Genomic DNA, 18392 nt, shown 5'->3' on the forward strand with positions numbered 1-18392 from the left:
TTCTCTGCTATTTTCGTTGATTAGTTCCCGTTCTCTTTTGCAATTGCCGCTTCTTGTTGGCGTTGGTATTGTGTCTTTGCCACTGGCACCGCACACCGAATATTGAGATAACTTGACTAACATAATAATAATGAACTTCACATATGGGACTACCGGGGGGTTTGAGAGCGAACAATTTTCGAGGTCAAGATTCCTATTTGGTCAAAACTAAAAGCTCTACACTGCTCAAGTGACTCCTTGCTCGAGCTATCTCTCCTACCCTACTTCAATGCCTCGACGCAGAATGGGTTCGCAGTAAAGGTTCCCTTGGGATCAAATGCCCCCCTAATCTTCTGAACCTTCTTGTACGTGACCGGATCGTAATAAAACTGCCAGACATTCTTCATGTTCCAGTCCCCGTACGACCCCCAGAGAACACGTCTATCTTGCTCGCTGAAGTGCGTCTTCGCACCCTCGTCATTTACCGCCTGCCACTCTTCCGCTGCTTCTTTCGTACCCTGATAGAAGACATCCCACGTGCCTGAATAGGTGGCATCCCTGAAGCAGTAGGCCGTGCCATTGCCCGCATTCCTCTGGAACATTGAGTACTTGCCGCCATATACCTGCAGCTGAGATGAGACCCAGAGGCCGTTGTTCTTGTTCTTGATCACCTCGTTGATGCGGCCAGAGAACCAATCCGCCCAGCCGGTCTTGGAGAGCGTGACCGACTTGGTGCTGTTGGTGCGCTTGACGTAGGGGTAGGGAAACTCGCGGGGGCTTCCGAAGAGCCACATGGATGCGATGACAGACATAGGCGTGCCTTCGGGGGCCTCCTTGCCAAACTTGAACTCGTGAGGGACCTTGTTGATCTGGTTGAAGAGTTCAGGCGAGTACGGCTCTCCTCCGACATTGACCCACTGGGCGTAGACGACAATCAGTGCGTACTTGAACTTCAGCACATCAGCAATGTTGTCCTTGCCGTTGTGAATATCGTCTGGCAGCCTCTTCTTGAGCTCGTCCTCGGATCCCGGGAACAGATCCAGCAGATTGGCTTGTCTGCTGACAATGTTGACAGTGAAGTCGTAGCCCCGGGGGAAGTTAGGGTCCTCTCCCTTCTTGACCAGAATGTCAAGGAGGGCCTTGAGCGTATCTTGACGATAGGTGAAGGCCATCCATAGACCCTTGGAGCCCCGATAGTTCTTGTCATCTTGGACCTCGATCTTGAAGTGCGTCAGGACACCTAGGTTGCCGGGGCTGCCACCGAGAAGGCCATAGAACAGGTCGGGATGACTGTCCTTGGTCACCTTGACCACGTCACCATTGTAGTCGACAATGTCAAGTTCACGGACGTAGTCCCCAAGAAGACCAAAGGATCGTGCAAGCATTCCATAGCCCCCGGTCTGGACGTGTCCACCAAGGCAGACTGTGGAGCACTGTCCAGTCGGCATGAAGACGCCATTATCTTTAAGAAAGTCGAAGATCTCGGCGAGTGACCAGCTGACACTCGATCTGAGGTAGACCTTGTCGTTGGCCGTGTCTCGGAGCAAGTTGAGGTCGATGTTGGGGCGTCGGAAGGTAGGCTTCAGGTCCAACTGGATACCTTTGGGGTTGGTAGAGGATGCGCCACTGTACTGATGCCCACCAGTTCTGATGGCGATAGGCTGACCCTTCGCGGCAGCAGCCTTGACGACATACTGGATGTCTTCGATGCTTGCAGGCTGAAGGATCTCTCCAGGGTTCATGTCGCGCGACTGGCCGTAGGTAGAGGTGGCGTACAGGTCATTGGCTCGATTGTAGGCAGCTGTGCCTGGAGCAAACTGGTTGCCTTGAAAAGTTGGATCCATTTTGATGATGTTCAAGAGTAGCCAAAGTGTTTGCAAGTATTGAAGTGCTGAAGAAGTTGTAGAGCCAAGGTAGTCGGCCTGAGCTTAATTCTTTATACTTGTCTAGAGACATTGATTGGGGGAAACAGTTAGACACGTGGGAGCTCGCGTCGCCTCACCGACCGTCCAATACTTGCCGATAATCATGGGCAGTCAGTTCGTGGCGCACACGGCACAGTCACATTCCAGAATTTTCAGCTCTCAGCCAAGTGCCGTTTACTGAGACATGGGTACCAATATTTCCCCGCTTCCTGTCAGTCTAGGTTCACCGGGACGGGCCGTGACAAGCGTAGCCTGGAGGTTAGTAGTCGGTGCTGTCTCGGTGTGGAGGCGGACTTCGTCGCCGGTTCAGGTAGTAGTAGCAGCAGCTCAGCTCTCTGCTTTGAGCCTGATCACTGGGTATTGAGTCGGCAGACGAGAACTTCTCTTATGTATAGCCAGCCACAGAAGTATAGCTACCCGGTTTTAGTATCAATTGTCTCGGGTCAAGGCACGGCTGATCGGCTTTTCTGAAGATGTAACGCTTTCAACTGAGACATGTGGCGTTGGTCTCGATGCGTATAGACCCATGAGGGCTTTTCTTAGGTAATGTGAGCATGGGTATTGAAACGGCAGATGAGGAATTCTGCTATGTTCAGCCAGCCACAAAAGTATAGCTATCTGGCTTTAGTATAGATCGTCTGGGGTCTGAGTCAAAAAGCCTCCATGAGGCCAGGAGGCAGGGGTTTCCAAGCAACCCAACGGAAACAACACAGTTGCTACAGAGGTATGGTCAATCAGCTCCACTGAAGATGTAACGCTCTCAGCTGAGATATGTGGCGTTGGTCTAGATGTTTATAGACCTATCATGTGCTTCTCTGATTTGAGCATGGCTTGTGGGCATGCAGACGGTAGGTGAAGAATTCTATGTATTCAGCCGGCCACAGAAGTATACCTATACGATTCCAGCGGCGGTTCTCTAGGGTCAAGGTGGTATGGTATGTGACTGATTTGAAGATGTGAAGCTTCTACCTTAGATATGTGACACCGGTCTAGATGCTCACAGACGCATGATGTGCCAATTGATCAAGGTCTGATTATGAATATAAGACCATTCATTGGACCTCGTGTTGTATATTTTAATATCTTCAATAAAACTGTTAAAGTATACTAGACCAGTCTGTCGTTCACTTCGCAAATCAAGCATCATGACTCCCAATAGCCAGCCGTCTCATGCTGGGATTCACCTTCCGAGAGGTTTTCACTTTGATGAGGTCAACTTTGATCCTGTCCGTCCTCCTCCAAAGGACGAGCCTTCGCCTCCCCTAGGAATTCTGGCCAGCTTTACCGGGTCATTCACAGGGCCTGGCTTCAACACCATTTTCCGACCAAACAGTGTCGCGCCAACAACCACCACTTTCACCAACCCCGTGATTCCTGCTCCCCCTGCACCTCCTAATGTTTCTGTGCTCGAGTTAAATCTGACACAAGAGGAGCTCACCTTCTCTGCACCTCTCGGCAAAGTTCCCAATCGTGGCCTCGAAAAGCAAAATGACATCTGCCTCAACGGTGTCTCGTACCTCCAGACCGTCAATGATGTGACCAACACGATCACAGGCAGGGGTGATGGTCCTCCAACAGGAATCCACACCGAGACTGGCTTCTGGCTGAACGTGCCCCAAACCGATACCAATCCAAAGCTGGGAAACACGCTGGTCCGTCTAGGCTCGATCCCGCACGGGACCACCATCAATGCCCAGGGTCCTGCTCCGACTGTGGTACAGTCTGCGCCAGACATCGGCCCACGATCCATCACTCCCTTCGCCATCGGGAATCCGGGAGATCTCAAGCCCAAGGCTAGTCAGCAGGCCTCGGATGTGAACACAGCACGCCTGCCGCAGGACCTCACCCCCTTTATAGTCCAGGGCACAATCACGCAGGGCATTCTCACCAACCCAGCGCAGATCCTCAACGACATCAACAGTCAACTCAACATCATAGAGACGAGCACTTTTGCAGTCACGACAATGTCCACGTCGGCCGAGCCCGGGGGTGGAACGGCCAACATTGCCTTCCTGGTCGGACAAAACGCTGCCTTGGGTCCCAACGCAGATGCTGTGCAGATGGACTCTACCTTCTGGGTCGAGACTGTGCAGGCTGAGCTTACCATTGAAAGCTACAAGCCGGGGAAGCCCCTATTGGTGCAGCCAAACTTCAAGCCGGTCGAGGGCAAGGCTGCTCCCCCTTTGCCGACTTTTTCAGTGACGCCTCCGGGGCCTGTGACGAGCCCCAAGACGATGACTGTGACTTATACACAGATACAGTACGCGCAGATTGTTTTGCTCAACTTTCACGGGCTAAGCTGGCCCCATCTGTCTTTGGCTACGCTGGTGCCAACTGCACCTATCGTGGTTCCATTTTCGCCGTCCTGATATCTATCATGCTGGGAGTTGGAAGCTAAGCGTAATTATCAATCGGGTTATCTATGGGTTACTGGTAGAAATGGATGCAGGTAGCACAAGAACAATCTAGACTGCAGCTTATTCTTGACTTCTAATCGCGTCTCATGGTTCTAAAATTCGTTTAACACTCTTTATTCATCCTGTTCCGGTATCCGAAAGTGTATCTGATCGCTGTCAATTCCGAGAAGTTGTGCTAATAGGCTGATTTCGCATCCCACTAACACATTAATTAGACCCTCTACCTTGATTTTCATCCATCATCTTTCCCTCCTTCCACTGTTTCAGTACCTGTGCAACTGCACCATGTCCCCTGTCCTCAGCCAACTCAATAGCCCCATTATATCCCCTCCGGCGGCCCCCGTAACTGCGAAACCTTGCTCCCGCCTCTAGCAAAAATTGCACCATGTCCAATCTCCCTCCTTCAGCAGCAGCTTCCAACGCCGTCCTGCCATCCCAAACCGCTCCTCGTGCATTAACATCTGCTCCCAGAGCTAGCAACCTCTTGACCATATCCATGTGCCCCTTTCCAGCCGCAATCTGCAGCGCCGTGGCACCAGAGTCCTTCCCAGGCGGTGCGTTAATGTTTGCGCCCACTTTGAGGAGTAGGTCCACCATTTTGTCGTCAGCATTCTCGACAGCGGCTTGAAGGGCAGTACGTGGAAAGACTGGATTCGACCAGTCATTGTCGGCAACTAGTTCCTCAGACGCTGGAGCGTTGGCGTCAGCGCCGAGGAATAGTAGAAATCTCGCAATGTCGAGTCTTCCGTGTCGGACAGCGGCTTGAAGGGGCGTGTCGAGGTTGCTCCTGGCGCGCTCGAACCTGTCAACCCGTGACAGCCGATTCGTCAGATCAACGATGGCCCCAACTGGCTGTCTGCAGATGGCCACGATTAGACATAGCCTGTCTGGTTTGAAGCCGGCTTCCAGCAGTTGTTGTGCAGCTTCCCAGTCACCGCCGTGGATGGCAGGTACGAGAACGGAGCACCGGGCCATCTCTGGATCGCGCCAGAACTGCTTCTGATATGCCCAGGACATAATCCGAGGGTGCCCCTTTGCCAGATGAAGCCAGTCTCCATTGGTTTTAACGGGAATGATACAACGCCCGCTGATCTTGAGCTTGCGGAGACGTTCAAGCACCCACCTCTGGCGATGGAAAGCGGCATATCCCAAGGCTGTGGCCTCCATATCTCCTCCTACCATGTCGTCAGGCCTTCTTTGTAGGAGCATCTCGAGGTAGCCACTGTTCCTTCTGTTGCTACCAATGCAGGAGCAAATAGCAGCGCACAGCGCACCTTGATCGTATGGAACATGGTGAGTTTCCATCAGCCATACCATTAGGTCCCAGTTTCGGCTCGAAGCAGCAGCCTCAAGAAGTGAGCACTCGGCATCATTCCCAACGACCGCGCCGCCTCCATGTCTGATGAGCATCTCAACAACATCACGCCGACCCCTCTTTATGACGTTATGCAAACTACACCCGCGCAGACTTGCCCCCGCCTCGAGCAGGCAGCCAACTAGATTGACGTTCCCAAATTCGAGACAAGCCTGTAACGCGGACCGCCCAGCCAAGTCCAACTCGTTCACATCGGCGCCGCGGGACAATAGCTCGCGCAGTAGATCAATGCTATCGAAGCGGCAAGCCCTTGCAACGTCACCACGCTTGAGAGCGGCCCCAGCACCGATCAAAGCCAGGGCTGCACCTCCGTGTTTTGGCGTAGTACAACGCGACTCCTTGGCCTTGTTCCTTAACAACGCAAATTGTAGCGGTGTCTGGCAGGCATTCATCTCGCATAATGCGTCGGCACTAACCCCAGATGCTTCAAAATGCGAGCCAAGAAGGCGTCGGTCTTCGCCTCCTCTATTGGCCACAATGGCGTTGATATCTGCTCCGTAAGCAATGAGAACTTTTGTGACCTTCTCGTCGCCTTTGGCTGCAGCAATGTGCAAGGCCGTGATGTTCGAGTCCGGCATGGCGAAGTCGACTTCGGCTCCAAGATCCAGTAGCATCTTGATCGTCCTCGAGCTGCTGCCTTGGTAGCTACGCCATGTAGCGGCAATGAGAGCCGTGTGCCCATCAGGTGATCTCCCGTCGATGCACGCACCGGCCTCTACTAGGTCCATGAGCATGTCCCTTCGGTCTTCAGAGGCCGCTCTGATGAAGGCGTCTTGGATGAGGTCATGATGCCGTCCTTGGTCATACAGGGTCAGAAGGTATCTGAGAGACTTCAGGCCGGGTCGATCTCTCCCGGAGCTCGCTGAGTCGTCCTCGTCCTCTTCCTCGTCCTCTTCCTCGTCCTCTTCATCTCGTATATGGGCCATCCTCCAGTCCGCATCCACTGCGTTTGTAAGAGCCGAGTCTGGCGTCAACAAGTTATCCTTCCAACCCATCCGCATCATGTCCGCCCCAGCTTCGACCAATACTTGCACGGCTTCGGCTGTGGACTCTTTGCATGCCTTGAACAAGGGCATTTCTTCGTCTTCCCCTGTGATAAGGTCAACGCCCGCCCCGAACCGGATCAGAAGACGTGCGAGATCCACGTCCCCTACGCGACAATCCATGCTGAGCTGAAGCGGCCGCGCGAGACACCCCATTGCCCATGTATTGATGATCTTGTCTGGGTCCGCCCCCGCCTCGAGAAGTGTCTCGCAGATGTCAAGTGTCTGGGTGTTGACGGCAGCTTCAAAGAGTGCCTCGATGAACGCCCTACCAGTTGGTTGATCGCGGCTCTTGGAGAACAAGTCTTTCCACACAGCTTGTGGCAGGCCTATGTCTCGGAATATCTCAATGATCTTGGTATACTTGCCATTCTCGTCAACGAACTCGTCATCCTCATCTTCAATGAGACCGTTGGAGAGCTGGTATGCGAAGAGTTGAAACTCCTGCATCTTTGCCTCGAGCGGATCGGCACTGATCAGTGCTTTGATTCGATCGGCATTTTGTCCATCAAACTGCTCTGGCATAATCCTATTGGCCTTGCACACTGCACGGTTGAAGCCGGCCTTTGTTGTGAGCGAGTACTTCGGTGAGCTAATGGCTAGCCTCATCCTCGACATCGTCTCCCTGCTGGTGGCATTAGGTCCGAGATTCAACTCCTTGGAGAGCATGGCCCGCAATGCGATGTCTGCGGGTTTATATGTCAATGAATTTGACTGCTAGCAGGATCTTCAAGGGTGGCTTACTGTTGAAGTAACGATCTTGGAATTGGAACCAAGGCAGGCTCGACGGCCAGGGGATCCTGGGCTGTGGGATATCATTGACCTCAAGATCACTGAACTGAACGTGGAGAGGGCTTGAAACTATTCAATGTCAACGACAGACGGATACTCTTGAACGCGGGATCGACCTACCCCTCGAGATCTCGACAAGACTGTTCTCGTCATTGCTCGTAGTATCTTGTGGTTCAGCCACGCCGACTACTGTCCATGCTTGATATAGCTCATCATTATCTTGGCACCGGTCGCTGTGGCATTATCAATGATGATTATGGATGCAATGAGGGGTGTCAAGTTGCGTACGTACCTGCATTGCGTTACCTGTTGCGACGCAATGTTGATGACTTCGACGTCGTCGGCTAGTGTCGAATTGGTATCGTCCATATCTATAGTTAAACCGGGAGTGACCTAGAGATTCGAGGAATAGGCAACATCAACGATGCTATTGAGAGGTGTGTTTCTCAACCTCAGGCCCCAGCCGCAGGTCGGTCGAGGCAGGCTCTGGGCGATCGCGGCGTAATATTACGCCGACCACCTGTTGGCCCTACCGTTGAGGCTAGGCGGGTAGGGGACTATCCGGTTCAAAACAGGACCTCTCAGCATGAAGGCTGGCTTCATCATAACATGAATGATAGTTACATCGTCCCCTCCAAAAGTCGCCGGTTTCTTGCCGGCGAAAACTGGGATCTACAGAAGTATTCTCTTGAATAGTAAGAAATATGACACTCAAAGGAAGCATGGGCAGCAAGCTTGACATGCAAGCACACCCTAGAAACGTGGGCTGGCTCGAGTTCAATGTTGTCAATCAGGTAGAAGATGATTGAATACATCAAAGTGTGACCAAGGAGTGTGACTCTGGAACTTGCTAGTTTATGCCGCTGCGGCGGGGCTGATCAAGTGGCGGGCTGACGGCTTCTTTTGAGCAAGGCGGCTCTGGGCATTGCACGCCACACGGTGAGGAGTTGAATTTGCATCTGGATCAGTCTCAACATGCCATCCAGATAATCAATCACGAAAGAATCATTGATTTTATTGAGAGCCTGATAGCCTTGATCACCTGTGATGAGCCCGTGGCTCGATTTTCAACTGGGATGGAATGAGCAAAGTGAGATATTGGAGTCATAAGCTCGTATATAAACGAGGAAGAAACCCACGATCATTTCAAGAGCCATTACTAGAATGAATCTCACTAGTATTCTACCTAGTTTTAAGGATACTTGCAAACAGATTCTTATAGTAGATTTCAGAAGACCCAGTTCATCCTCACAGACAAGCAAGTCCAGTGACGTTAGCATGATCTCTTGCATCTCTTTGCTGGTGTTGCAGCCCTCGTCTCATGGCTGATCAGAGTCGTCTCTATGTCTGAGGTGGTCACTGAGACCAGAGTAATGCGTAGTGTAGTCGAGACCAGGGTCAAGGAATACCGGATAGAGGCAAATCGTGAATCTGCAACTAGCTGTGCCGATTCTCGCAGGCACATAGTTGGCCACGCCCCCCACCTTGGGCTTGGATCACTATTACAGGATCCAACGGAAGGTAGGTAGTACCTGGCCTACTCGCAACTGACAGGTAGAAAAAGATCATCATCAACTACTATACCATAACAGCTTGGCTGATCAACATTGCGAAATTGATCGCGAGACATGGCTGGATACTGAGGCTGGCTGAAGGATGTACCGTACCTTCAGCCAGCCCCATGTCTCTTTTTATGGGCCAATAATCTAGGCCATACATGAGAGCATTTTTAGTCCAATTTGTACAAGCGTTGTTGTAGCTTTTCTCGGCATGAGATGGTAAACATTCGACAGCACTATTAGATAGGCCAACGATTCCCTTCTCTCTCCTTGCCACAACTATTGGCGCCGTCAAAGTCTAGAACAGCATGTCATCTTGGCCTAGACCGTAGGAACCCCTCTAAAGCCAGTATGCTACCACTCGCGTCCTCACCGGTCGGCGCTGACGACTTCCCCGCCTGCATGTCTCAGCGAGGATGTCTCGGCCGATCAAAACATGCTAATCCTGACTGGGTCCAGAATCAGCCCTGTCTCTGCAGGTTGAGTTTATGCAATAGCGGGCAGACGCTTCGGTCTGCTGGGATCTGTGAGCGCCAGACTAGAACGATCTACCTATTAAAACATAGAAATTATATGAATTAAAGATTAAAGAAATATAAACTAAGAGCATCTTAGATATACATGAGATATCTCGGTCTAAGCAGAGTAAATAATCATCGTTTAATCTGAATACTATTATGCTCGGCGCTGGGAGAAGTCACCAGAACGGCTGAAGAGATGGCAGAAACTAGTACTGCCGGTGAATGAACCGTCAGCCAAATATTGTCGGGCCTCGTCGACCAGAGCGGTTGAGGGGGCTTGATCTGAGCCAGCTGGGAAAAGAATCTTGGTCTTTTGATTGGCGTGGCTGGCTAGAGCGGCTAGCCAGAGTTGTAGCCGAGCCGAATCCCCTGCAACGCGCTGACTATGTTCTCCTCAGTGGCTGCAACACTATGGTATGTATGTCTTACTTGGCAGCGCTGAGGTTCAATTATTTGTCCTGTTTTGTCCTTGATCGCCAGACTAGCCACAACTGGCGACCTTGCTTTTGGATGCTACCTGGCAAATACACGCAGAAAATCAAGATACAGTCCAAACAGGACATGTAGTGCTTACAAACGATGCTATTATACCTTGTACACTAGAAAACCACCATCAGGCCGCATGTGAGATTTGAGCAATTGGACATCGGTCGTAGGTTATAAAAGCGCCCATCACCACCTCCTGAACAGAACTCCTTTTTCTACTCTAAACAACATCTCTTTCACATCTTTTCATCCCTAATACAAAAATCACGCTTCAACCTTGTGCACAAAGACACTTCCGCACCTACAATGTTCGTCTACCAAGGAAAGCTCAACTGGTACCACTATGGCGTGGACGAGACCTTCGTCATCGTCCTGCCCAACGGTCCTGTCCGTGTTGGCGATAGCGTCTACCTCTTCTCTCAGTGGACGGTAGATGCCCAAGGCAATAAGAAGAGGAACTGGTTCGACACCATCATTGTCGATTCCGTCACCCAGACCCAGGCCACCGATGTAACCTTCTACCTGAAGGGTGCTTGGTACAACTATGCTGTTACAACTGAGGGAGGCTACAAGTCCCTCAGCGTCGTTATGAGAAACCCCACAAACGGGGTCAGCAAGCCTATGCCTCTTCAGCGCATCTGGGAGTCTGAGCAAGAGCTCACTGGTACGACTCGCATCTGGACCGGCAAGTTCAGCTGGATGCACTTCGCCAAGGATGAGCCGGCCATCTTCATTGTTCCTGATGGCTTTGGAGAGGGAAAACCTATTCTATCACTCTGGCAGTACACCCAAGACTCGGCTGGAAAGCTCAAGGACCCATCCTTCCGCAATGCGGTCCAGAAGTCTGTGTCTGGCATCGGCACCGACGTCGTCAAGTTCTCCTACCACTCATACTACGACATCAGCTGCACCTGGGAGGCCAAGACTGATAAACTTGCTGTCCACGTCAAGGAGGGCAGCCACGGCGAGGATGTTGGTAGCATGATTCGCTCGGCCATCATTGAGCGTCAGGCCCACACCCAGTACGGTTTCCCCTGACTTGTATTTTCCATTGCTGACACCATCGCGTAGCGACTTTGATCCTCCCGAGCCGACTCCAGGGAAGACCGAGGTTGAAGTCCGCTTGCCCCAGCCTCAGCCTTCACTCCCTCGCATCCTTGGCCCTCTGCCTTTCCCCAAGGGTATCATTGACACCTTGGCTCATACCGCTGCCTTTGTGGACCAAGCCGGCTACCTGGCCAAGTATGCTCAAGATGTACGTCACATAGCCCCTGGCTCTTATTAAATGCTAGCAATGTTCTAACAACGTACATAGCGCTTCGCTGCCTTGGATGCCGACTACCACACTCTCCTTCGGCAGCTCGACGCTGCGAAGGCGAACATCAAAAATCTCACAAAGGCAAAGGAGGATCTCACTCTTGACCGTGACGGTGCCAGAGCCAAGGCTAAGAATTTGGAGGAGGACCTCGCCAAGGCCCGCAAAGAGGCAGACGAGCTCCGCAAGACGATCGAGAAGCTTCGGCGTGACATCTACGAAGGGCAAATCCAGGACGAGGAAGCCCGCAAAATACTCAAGGATACCCAAGACAAGCTTACAGCTAGTCAAGCCGAAGTCAGCGACCTCAAGCAGAAGCTGTCCAAGGCGCAGGGTGAGATTGAAGATCTCAATGCACGCATTGGCAAGCTTCTCGACAAGGTGATCGAGCAACAGACCGACATCTCACGCCTTGAAACCGAGTTGGACGTGCAAACCAAGAAGAATGCAGAGTTGACCAAGGAGTATGGTCAACTCAAGTCGGCCAACAGCGAGCTTGAGGCTTCCAAGAATAAGACTCAGGGGCTGCTTGATCGGGCCAACAAGAGGATCGAGGAGCTGGAGCAGACGGTCAAGGACCAGCAGGGAGACATCGACAACCTGATCAAGGAGAAGGATGACGCACAGTCAAAGGTCTCGGCCGCACAGAAGGCGCGCGCCAAGGCCGAGTCTGACCTGGCGGCGCTCAAGAAGAAGGCCTACGATGCCGGTATTGATTTCTGAAGCCAAGCGGCCCCACTGGTGCCGTCGTCTCCGACTGTGCCTACGGACTCACCAGAGTCGTGGCTCCAGGGAGTCTCAAGATACTGGTGGTGGCTTGCAACTGCTCTCGGTTTGGGGTCATGGTTGATTAGCAAGACAAGAGCTTGAGCTGGGGTTGGCCAAGGTTGGCAATATAGTAGCGACAAGCTTCGTTCAATTAATTAATCTGTGCTGTCTATCGGCTTGTTTCACTTACCGTTGAGCATTGAGTGTGATGTGATGAGGAACTTATATTAAAAGACGTGATTGGCAACATTGGCAACCAAGTGTAAAGTCGTATACTTTGTGATACCTAACTTGGCCTTCCTTGCTTTCCATTAAATCATGGGAGGATATGCTATAAATGTTGTATTGTGGTCTCTGTTATAGTTGAAGTCCGGCCCTTGGTGGGATAGCTGAGCCAGAAGACCGCTATAAATGTTGAGATAGAAGGGTAACTTAGATAGGTGGTCAAGAAGGTTCAGCGCTGAATAAGGGAAACCATTGCATCTTTGGCTGCTTCACCCAAACCCTGAGTGCTGGCAACGAGTGTGCTGATTGCCTTTGGAAAGCCGCCTCTTCCGTCCCGGCCGAAGCGACTGGGGCTGATATCAAGCTAATGCTGGGCCAAGACGTTTATTCTCGTGTTGGCCCACCTCAGCTGCGGTTAAAGAGAGCTATTGATGACAGCTAACCAACCAGGGATGCCAATGCAGCGACTATTGAATCCCAAGACCCATCCTCTTAGATTGAGCTCGACCAACGGCCGCGGCCCCTTTAATTGTGTCAAGCCATCAAAACTAATAAAAAACCATGGCGGGCTATTTTCCATCTAGTTCAGCCATCGTTCGTCTCATTCTTTCGTTAATCGCCCAACGATGCGTTCTGGTGTCTTTCTTTCTCTGGCTCTGGGCCTCTTCTCGGCCGAGTCACTTGCCTCGCCATGCAAGCCACAGTCGGGTGAGTAAGGAATGTTTCATGGCGCAGATTTGTCTTGCTAATTGAAGCTTTGTAGGGTCCTCTTCGGTCGTGACTGTGTCATCAGTGACTTCGACCTCGGTGACCTCCTCGGACCTGTCACTGTCATCCACAGTCACAGAGACATCTACTGAGACCGAGTCCGAGACTTCCAAGGTGACAGAGTCGAGCGCAACTACTGAAGTTGCATCTTCGACCGAGTCAGTGATCTCAGAAACCGCCTCGACTACTGTATCTAATGCTGATTTTACCACGCTCTCTACTGAGTCCACAACCGCTGTGTCGTCAACCGAATCCGCTACGTCTGCCTCCACAACCGAGTCTGCTTCCTCTACCGCGGTGACTGAATCTGCGACTACCGGATCCGCTACCCAGTCCACGACAGAGTCTGCAGAGCCCTCTACATCCGAGGCTGCTTCCACTTCCTCCAGCTCGGTGGACGCTTGCGCTACCCCTAACCCCAACCCGGCCTTCAAGGCAGTCGCCCAGGGCAGCGGGGGAAGCCAAGTGATGAAGACCAACGGTCAGCACGCCTCCAACATCGTCCTCAACATAGAGTCCAACGACTACTCGCCTATGGGTTTCACCATTGAGCCGTGCACTAACTACCTGCGCCAAACCAACGGCAAATACGTTTGCGTCAACTACGGACCCTCAGACTATTTCCCACCAGTCTTGGTTAGCTGCCAGCTGCCAGCTATCAGCTGGTTCAGGCCCTTGAGCTGTGAGCAACCCGTCGCTGGGCAGCCTCTGGTGTGCACCGCGCCGCGGGGCGAGTGTACTCCTGGATGCCACGAAACGGGGGGCACCCCTTTCAGCCAGTTCTATTCCAAGGCGTCTCCGGATCCATTCCAGCCGGCCACGTTGTTGTACCTTGGAAACTCTGTTGAGGAGGGCGTTCCGGAGACTTACACGGCTGTCGATTTTGTTGCCCAGCCCTATGCTGCCGAGCCTCCAGCTCCTACCGAGTGAACACCAATAGGGCGTGTGCCCCCGCATTTGAGATATAGAAGTATGCATGTTTGATTCCACGTGTTTCAAATAGACATAGATTAAAGCTGTTACCATAGATCAAATAGACCCTACTTTCAAGAGTCTTCTCCCGGTCGACATTAACGGAGTGAAGAATTGTGAGGCATCAGGGAAATGCGTTGACCCTGGAGAACAAGGGATACCCGAGCTATAGAATGGTCCCACTGGCGTAATACGTATCCCACGAGAACCAGTCAAAGGTGCTGTCAATGCTTCGCTTCATCCCGTGGGTCTCTTGATTTGGCGCCGCTCCTACAAACTCTCCGTTCATGTCAACATCTGCCGTGGACTGCATGGGAATATTTTGCGGCAGCCAGTGTAGAAATGCCTCAATGTCTACGTCGCCTAGAGTTGGAGCCTGTTGGTTGTCTTGAGTGTCGGCAAACGAGAAGCCCGCTTGCCCCTGGTCCGTTATAGTCCGGGCCTGCGGGGCTGTCATGTCGTCCTGCAGGCCCTTGCTTGCGAAAGATCCGGATCCAATCTTATTGAAGTGCTCTCGCGCAAGGGTTAAGAAGACTCCAGCCGTATCCTCGAGTTTGGAGGTGATACAGGCAAGCACGCAAAGCTGTGTGCGCATCCGGGAAAAGTATGTTTTGGTTGTTGCTAGCAGCTCAAGGTCCTGAGGTACTGCCAAGGCCGACGGATCTCTCATGATGCTTCCGAATAAAACAAAGAACGGGGTGAATGGAAAGTATAGCAGTTCCCTTTATCAACAGGTTAGCTATTTTGTGGAGTAGCTGGGCATTAGTACAAGTGCTCACCAAACTGCTGGGTTGTAGACCTGATTCCAGTTGGAGACCATATTTGGAAGCAGGGATATCGCTTGTCTTGCATAAGCAATTCGTAACTCCTCATTCCCCGAGCTGGAGCCCTGAAGAATGATGCAGGCAGTCAAGTACCGGAATTGAACAGACAGAATACCCAAGGACATCTCACGACACTGGACCGTGTTGTGACCTCCTGTCTCAGAGTCCCGGGCTTCAGAAAGAAGCTTAGAGATTGTCAGTCAGGTGATGTGTCAAGGTCGCTAGAGAAACGTACCTCGTACGTTTCCTGATACCAGCTGTCTAGTAGACTATTCAGCACCTCTCGTTCTGAACTGCCCCCCTTCGGAACGAGGATGAATCCTATCAACTTAGAAAAATGGACAGTTTGTAGGAATAAGTACGCCCCGAATGCTGACGTTGCTGGCTGGGCTTGTGATTGATGGGCGTGAAACTGCTCAAGGTATTCAAAGTGTGGCAGCGGCACATTTTGAAACCATTCTGTAGGGAGAAACACTGGACGTCCAAATGCCAACGAGCACGACTTGTCAGCCATGAATAACGCCCAGAACAGGCATAATCGGCGTTGCTGGTCCGGAGATGAGGCGTCGGAGTTGGTAACTGAGTGCAATCTGAGCACTTGAGCTTGTTGGCAAGCTTGTCCTGTTAGCATCCAAGACATGTTTGGCAGTGCAAAGTCTTCTCCATGAAGGGCCAACAAGATCAATGTCTGAATGTTGACCTCACTGGGTTCGAGGAAGATTTTCGCGTCGTCCAGTGCCAGACGCATGTTCTTTCTGAAAGCTGTGACGGCACCGGCATGATCACCACTCCCACTCGTCAAAGCCAGGAGCATATAGTTGACAAAGACTACCCATGCCTTGGCAGAAACAGTCTCTGGTTCAAACAAGACCTGACGTAAGATCTCATCCGAGGGCGTGAGAAACATGAAATCTCCAAGCTCAGAGTGTTTCAAGAACTGGCCCATCAATGCATAACCTGCTTCTTTAGTTGGGATGTAAAACCTGCTGCCCGGAGCGGTTTCGTCGGCTGTCCCATGATGAAGCGAGACATTTGTGAGAACATCGGAAAGGCCTTGGAGGCTTGATTGTGCATGCTGGTGTTCGGGTGAAGGACCTGATTTATCTTGGAAGGACTGCAGTATTCTTGCCGCTTCATCCAGGGATGAGAAGGTGTGTATTTGTTCGGGCGTTCGTCGTTCAGTTTCGGGGGCAGGGGCCAGGATACCGCTTTCGTTAGAGACAGGTGCTGCTCTACTGCCAGAGGCGACGAGTAGCTGATTTACAGAGTTGGTCAGAAGTTCCAAACTGTTCTCGATGCGCCGGAGTCTGTCCTCGACTCTAAGTGGTTCCGACACGGTCGTAGACTGAGACCGGCTCTCCTCACCGTCCCTTTGTGACTGTCAATCTTGCCTCCAAGTTGGACGCGACAGCATCACCCACCTGGATTTCGGGGCCCGGCTCTTTACTGCCGTCACTTGCTTCGAGTATATGCACTCTCCAGGCCATGGCTTGCAGGCGGAGCACTTGGGGAGTTCTCTAGAGCATCTGACACAGTGAACAAGAGGCTCTATCCACGACAAACAGAAGAACAGACAACGTACTTGATCTTCTTCTCGCGACAAAAGTCACACTGCTCCTCGTGATTAGGGATTGGGTACTCCTCTTCCTTGAATGGTACACTCACGGCGAATCGGGGCACATCTGATCCCGCAGTGGATGTGTTGTCATTCATGTCTGTTCCGGGGGTCGTAAGTCGATGTGTTGAGGAGGAGAGAGTTTCCGGATTCCGGGGAGGGAGGTTCGGCTTGCTTATGGTCGATGCCACTGGTTAGCTTCGGAGTGGAGGTCGTCATCCTCCGGGGCTGACCACTCACGGTCGTTGGATCCGGAGCTTACGCCACGACTAACGGACTCTGGTATCCGGACTTATCCAATCAGAAGTGGCAATTCGGACGTCTCGATCGCGACCTTGGGCTCAACCTCATTAGACTGTTCCGGGTTTAGGATGATCTTGTGAGATTTTGCTTATGACGAATTGTCTGATCGTTTTCCAATATCGTGAAGCTATTAAATAGTGGCCTCGGTTTCTTCCAAAATTCATACAGTATCCAAACTCTTTCACAATCCCGTTCACCCTTTTTAACATACCACTTCGTTCTCATTATGGCACCTCAGATCGCGATTATCGGGGGTGGCCCCAGCGGCCTCACTCTAGCCCGCCTTCTCGAATGCAACAACATCGACTACGTTGTCTACGAACGCAACCTCTCTGAAAACTCGCCCCCCGGACAAGGTGGTTCCCTTGACATCCACGGAGCCACAGGACAAGAAGCTCTTAACCGTGGAGGGTTATCTGCTGAGTTCGAGAAGCTCGCTCGCCGTGATGCAACAGTGGCCCAGGTCGCTGATAAGACGGGTAAGCTGCTCGTCAAGTTCGGTGAGGGACGAGATGCGCCTGAGATTGACCGAGTTCAACTTTGCAAACTCCTGCTCGACTCGATTCCTCGGCATAAGATTCAGTGGAACAAGGCCGTGAAACAAGTGGAAAGGGATGCCAAGGGAGATGTTGTCGTTCGCTTTGCTGATAGGACTAATGTAACCGGCTTCCGGTTGGTAGTTGGAGCTGACGGAGCCTGGAGCAAGGTCCGACACTTGGTAAGTTGCCCATCACTCATTTTCAAGACATGGTTATAGGCCAAAGCTAACACCCTGTAGGTTACGCCTGCAAAGCCCCAGTACTCTGGTAAGAGTTACATCGAAGGCAAGATTTCACCTGGAAACCCATTCTACGACCAAGTCGAAGCCAGGGTTGGCCACGGGAGCATGCTTGCTTTTGGTTCGAGGAAGCATTTGGCCGTTCAGCAAATGAGCGATGGTTCCTATCGAATCTATCTCGGTCTTGCAGTGGATGAGAATGCCTTTGCTCACGGCAACCCCAACGTTGACCTTGTCGCTGACAATGGCGCCCTGGCTCGAGAGTTCTTCCTGTCTCAACCAGAATACTTTGCGGGCTGGAGTGACGAGCTCAAGGGTATTATCGCCAATAGCGAGGGTGGCTTTCGCTACTGGCCGCTCTACCACATGGGCCCTGAGTGTCTGAGCTGGGAACACTCCCCTCAGGTCACTCTGATTGGTGACGCGGCCCACGTGTCCACCCCATTTGTTGGAGAGGGTGTCAACTGTGCCATGTACGACTCTCTGGTTCTTGCGGAGAAGATTCTTGAATTTGGGACTGGCGCCGGCTTGGATCATGCTGTTGCCGAGTACGAAACGGACATGTTTAAACGCGGTAGAGACTTGATTGAGCGAAGTATGGGATCTGCGGAGCTCCTGTTTGCTGAAGATGCTCCGAATGGACTTGTTCAGATCATACAGGGTGGCTCTGAGTAGCGTGGTAGACTGATGGCATAGCTGATAGACGGGTATTTGAGCTCAATTTAGA

The 18392-nt window shown here is 51.9% G+C and overlaps 7 protein-coding genes across 7 annotated transcripts; 4 read left to right on the plus strand and 3 right to left on the minus strand.

The window, feature by feature from the left end:
* Window positions 1-260: 260 nt before the first annotated feature.
* On the minus strand, window positions 261-1823 carry NCS57_00208700 (FAD-binding PCMH-type domain-containing protein; the record flags this gene model as incomplete). The annotated part of the gene is made up of 1 exon (XM_053052125.1): window positions 261-1823. One exon carries the CDS (start codon window positions 1821-1823, stop codon window positions 261-263), a length of 1563 nt encoding a protein of 520 aa, XP_052917371.1.
* A 1226-nt stretch (window positions 1824-3049) lies between these two features.
* NCS57_00208800 (uncharacterized protein) lies at window positions 3050-4273 on the plus strand (the record flags this gene model as incomplete). The annotated part of the gene is made up of 1 exon (XM_053052126.1): window positions 3050-4273. One exon carries the CDS (start codon window positions 3050-3052, stop codon window positions 4271-4273), a length of 1224 nt encoding a protein of 407 aa, XP_052917372.1.
* A 255-nt stretch (window positions 4274-4528) lies between these two features.
* NCS57_00208900 (uncharacterized protein) lies at window positions 4529-7900 on the minus strand (the record flags this gene model as incomplete). Its single annotated transcript, XM_053052127.1, has 4 exons — window positions 4529-7425; window positions 7484-7600; window positions 7652-7764; window positions 7824-7900. The coding sequence occupies 4 exons, from the start codon at window positions 7898-7900 to the stop codon at window positions 4529-4531; spliced, it is 3204 nt and encodes a 1067-aa protein (XP_052917373.1).
* Window positions 7901-10403: 2503 nt separating this feature from the next.
* NCS57_00209000 (uncharacterized protein) lies at window positions 10404-12135 on the plus strand (the record flags this gene model as incomplete). Its single annotated transcript, XM_053052128.1, has 3 exons — window positions 10404-11119; window positions 11169-11352; window positions 11413-12135. 3 exons carry the CDS (start codon window positions 10404-10406, stop codon window positions 12133-12135), a joined length of 1623 nt encoding a protein of 540 aa, XP_052917374.1.
* Window positions 12136-13031: 896 nt separating this feature from the next.
* Window positions 13032-14103, plus strand: NCS57_00209100 (uncharacterized protein; the record flags this gene model as incomplete). The annotated part of the gene is made up of 2 exons (XM_053052129.1): window positions 13032-13113; window positions 13169-14103. The coding sequence occupies 2 exons, from the start codon at window positions 13032-13034 to the stop codon at window positions 14101-14103; spliced, it is 1017 nt and encodes a 338-aa protein (XP_052917375.1).
* Window positions 14104-14311: 208 nt separating this feature from the next.
* Window positions 14312-16682, minus strand: NCS57_00209200 (Zn(2)-C6 fungal-type domain-containing protein; the record flags this gene model as incomplete). Its single annotated transcript, XM_053052130.1, has 5 exons — window positions 14312-14867; window positions 14925-15154; window positions 15205-16339; window positions 16391-16495; window positions 16552-16682. The coding sequence occupies 5 exons, from the start codon at window positions 16680-16682 to the stop codon at window positions 14312-14314; spliced, it is 2157 nt and encodes a 718-aa protein (XP_052917376.1).
* Window positions 16683-17113: 431 nt separating this feature from the next.
* NCS57_00209300 (uncharacterized protein) lies at window positions 17114-18340 on the plus strand (the record flags this gene model as incomplete). Its single annotated transcript, XM_053052131.1, has 2 exons — window positions 17114-17605; window positions 17666-18340. 2 exons carry the CDS (start codon window positions 17114-17116, stop codon window positions 18338-18340), a joined length of 1167 nt encoding a protein of 388 aa, XP_052917377.1.
* Between the last annotated feature and the right edge of the window lie 52 nt (window positions 18341-18392).

Source organism: Fusarium keratoplasticum, chromosome 2 (genome assembly GCF_025433545.1).
Source record: "Fusarium keratoplasticum isolate Fu6.1 chromosome 2, whole genome shotgun sequence".
NCBI classification, from domain to species: domain Eukaryota; kingdom Fungi; phylum Ascomycota; class Sordariomycetes; order Hypocreales; family Nectriaceae; genus Fusarium; species Fusarium keratoplasticum.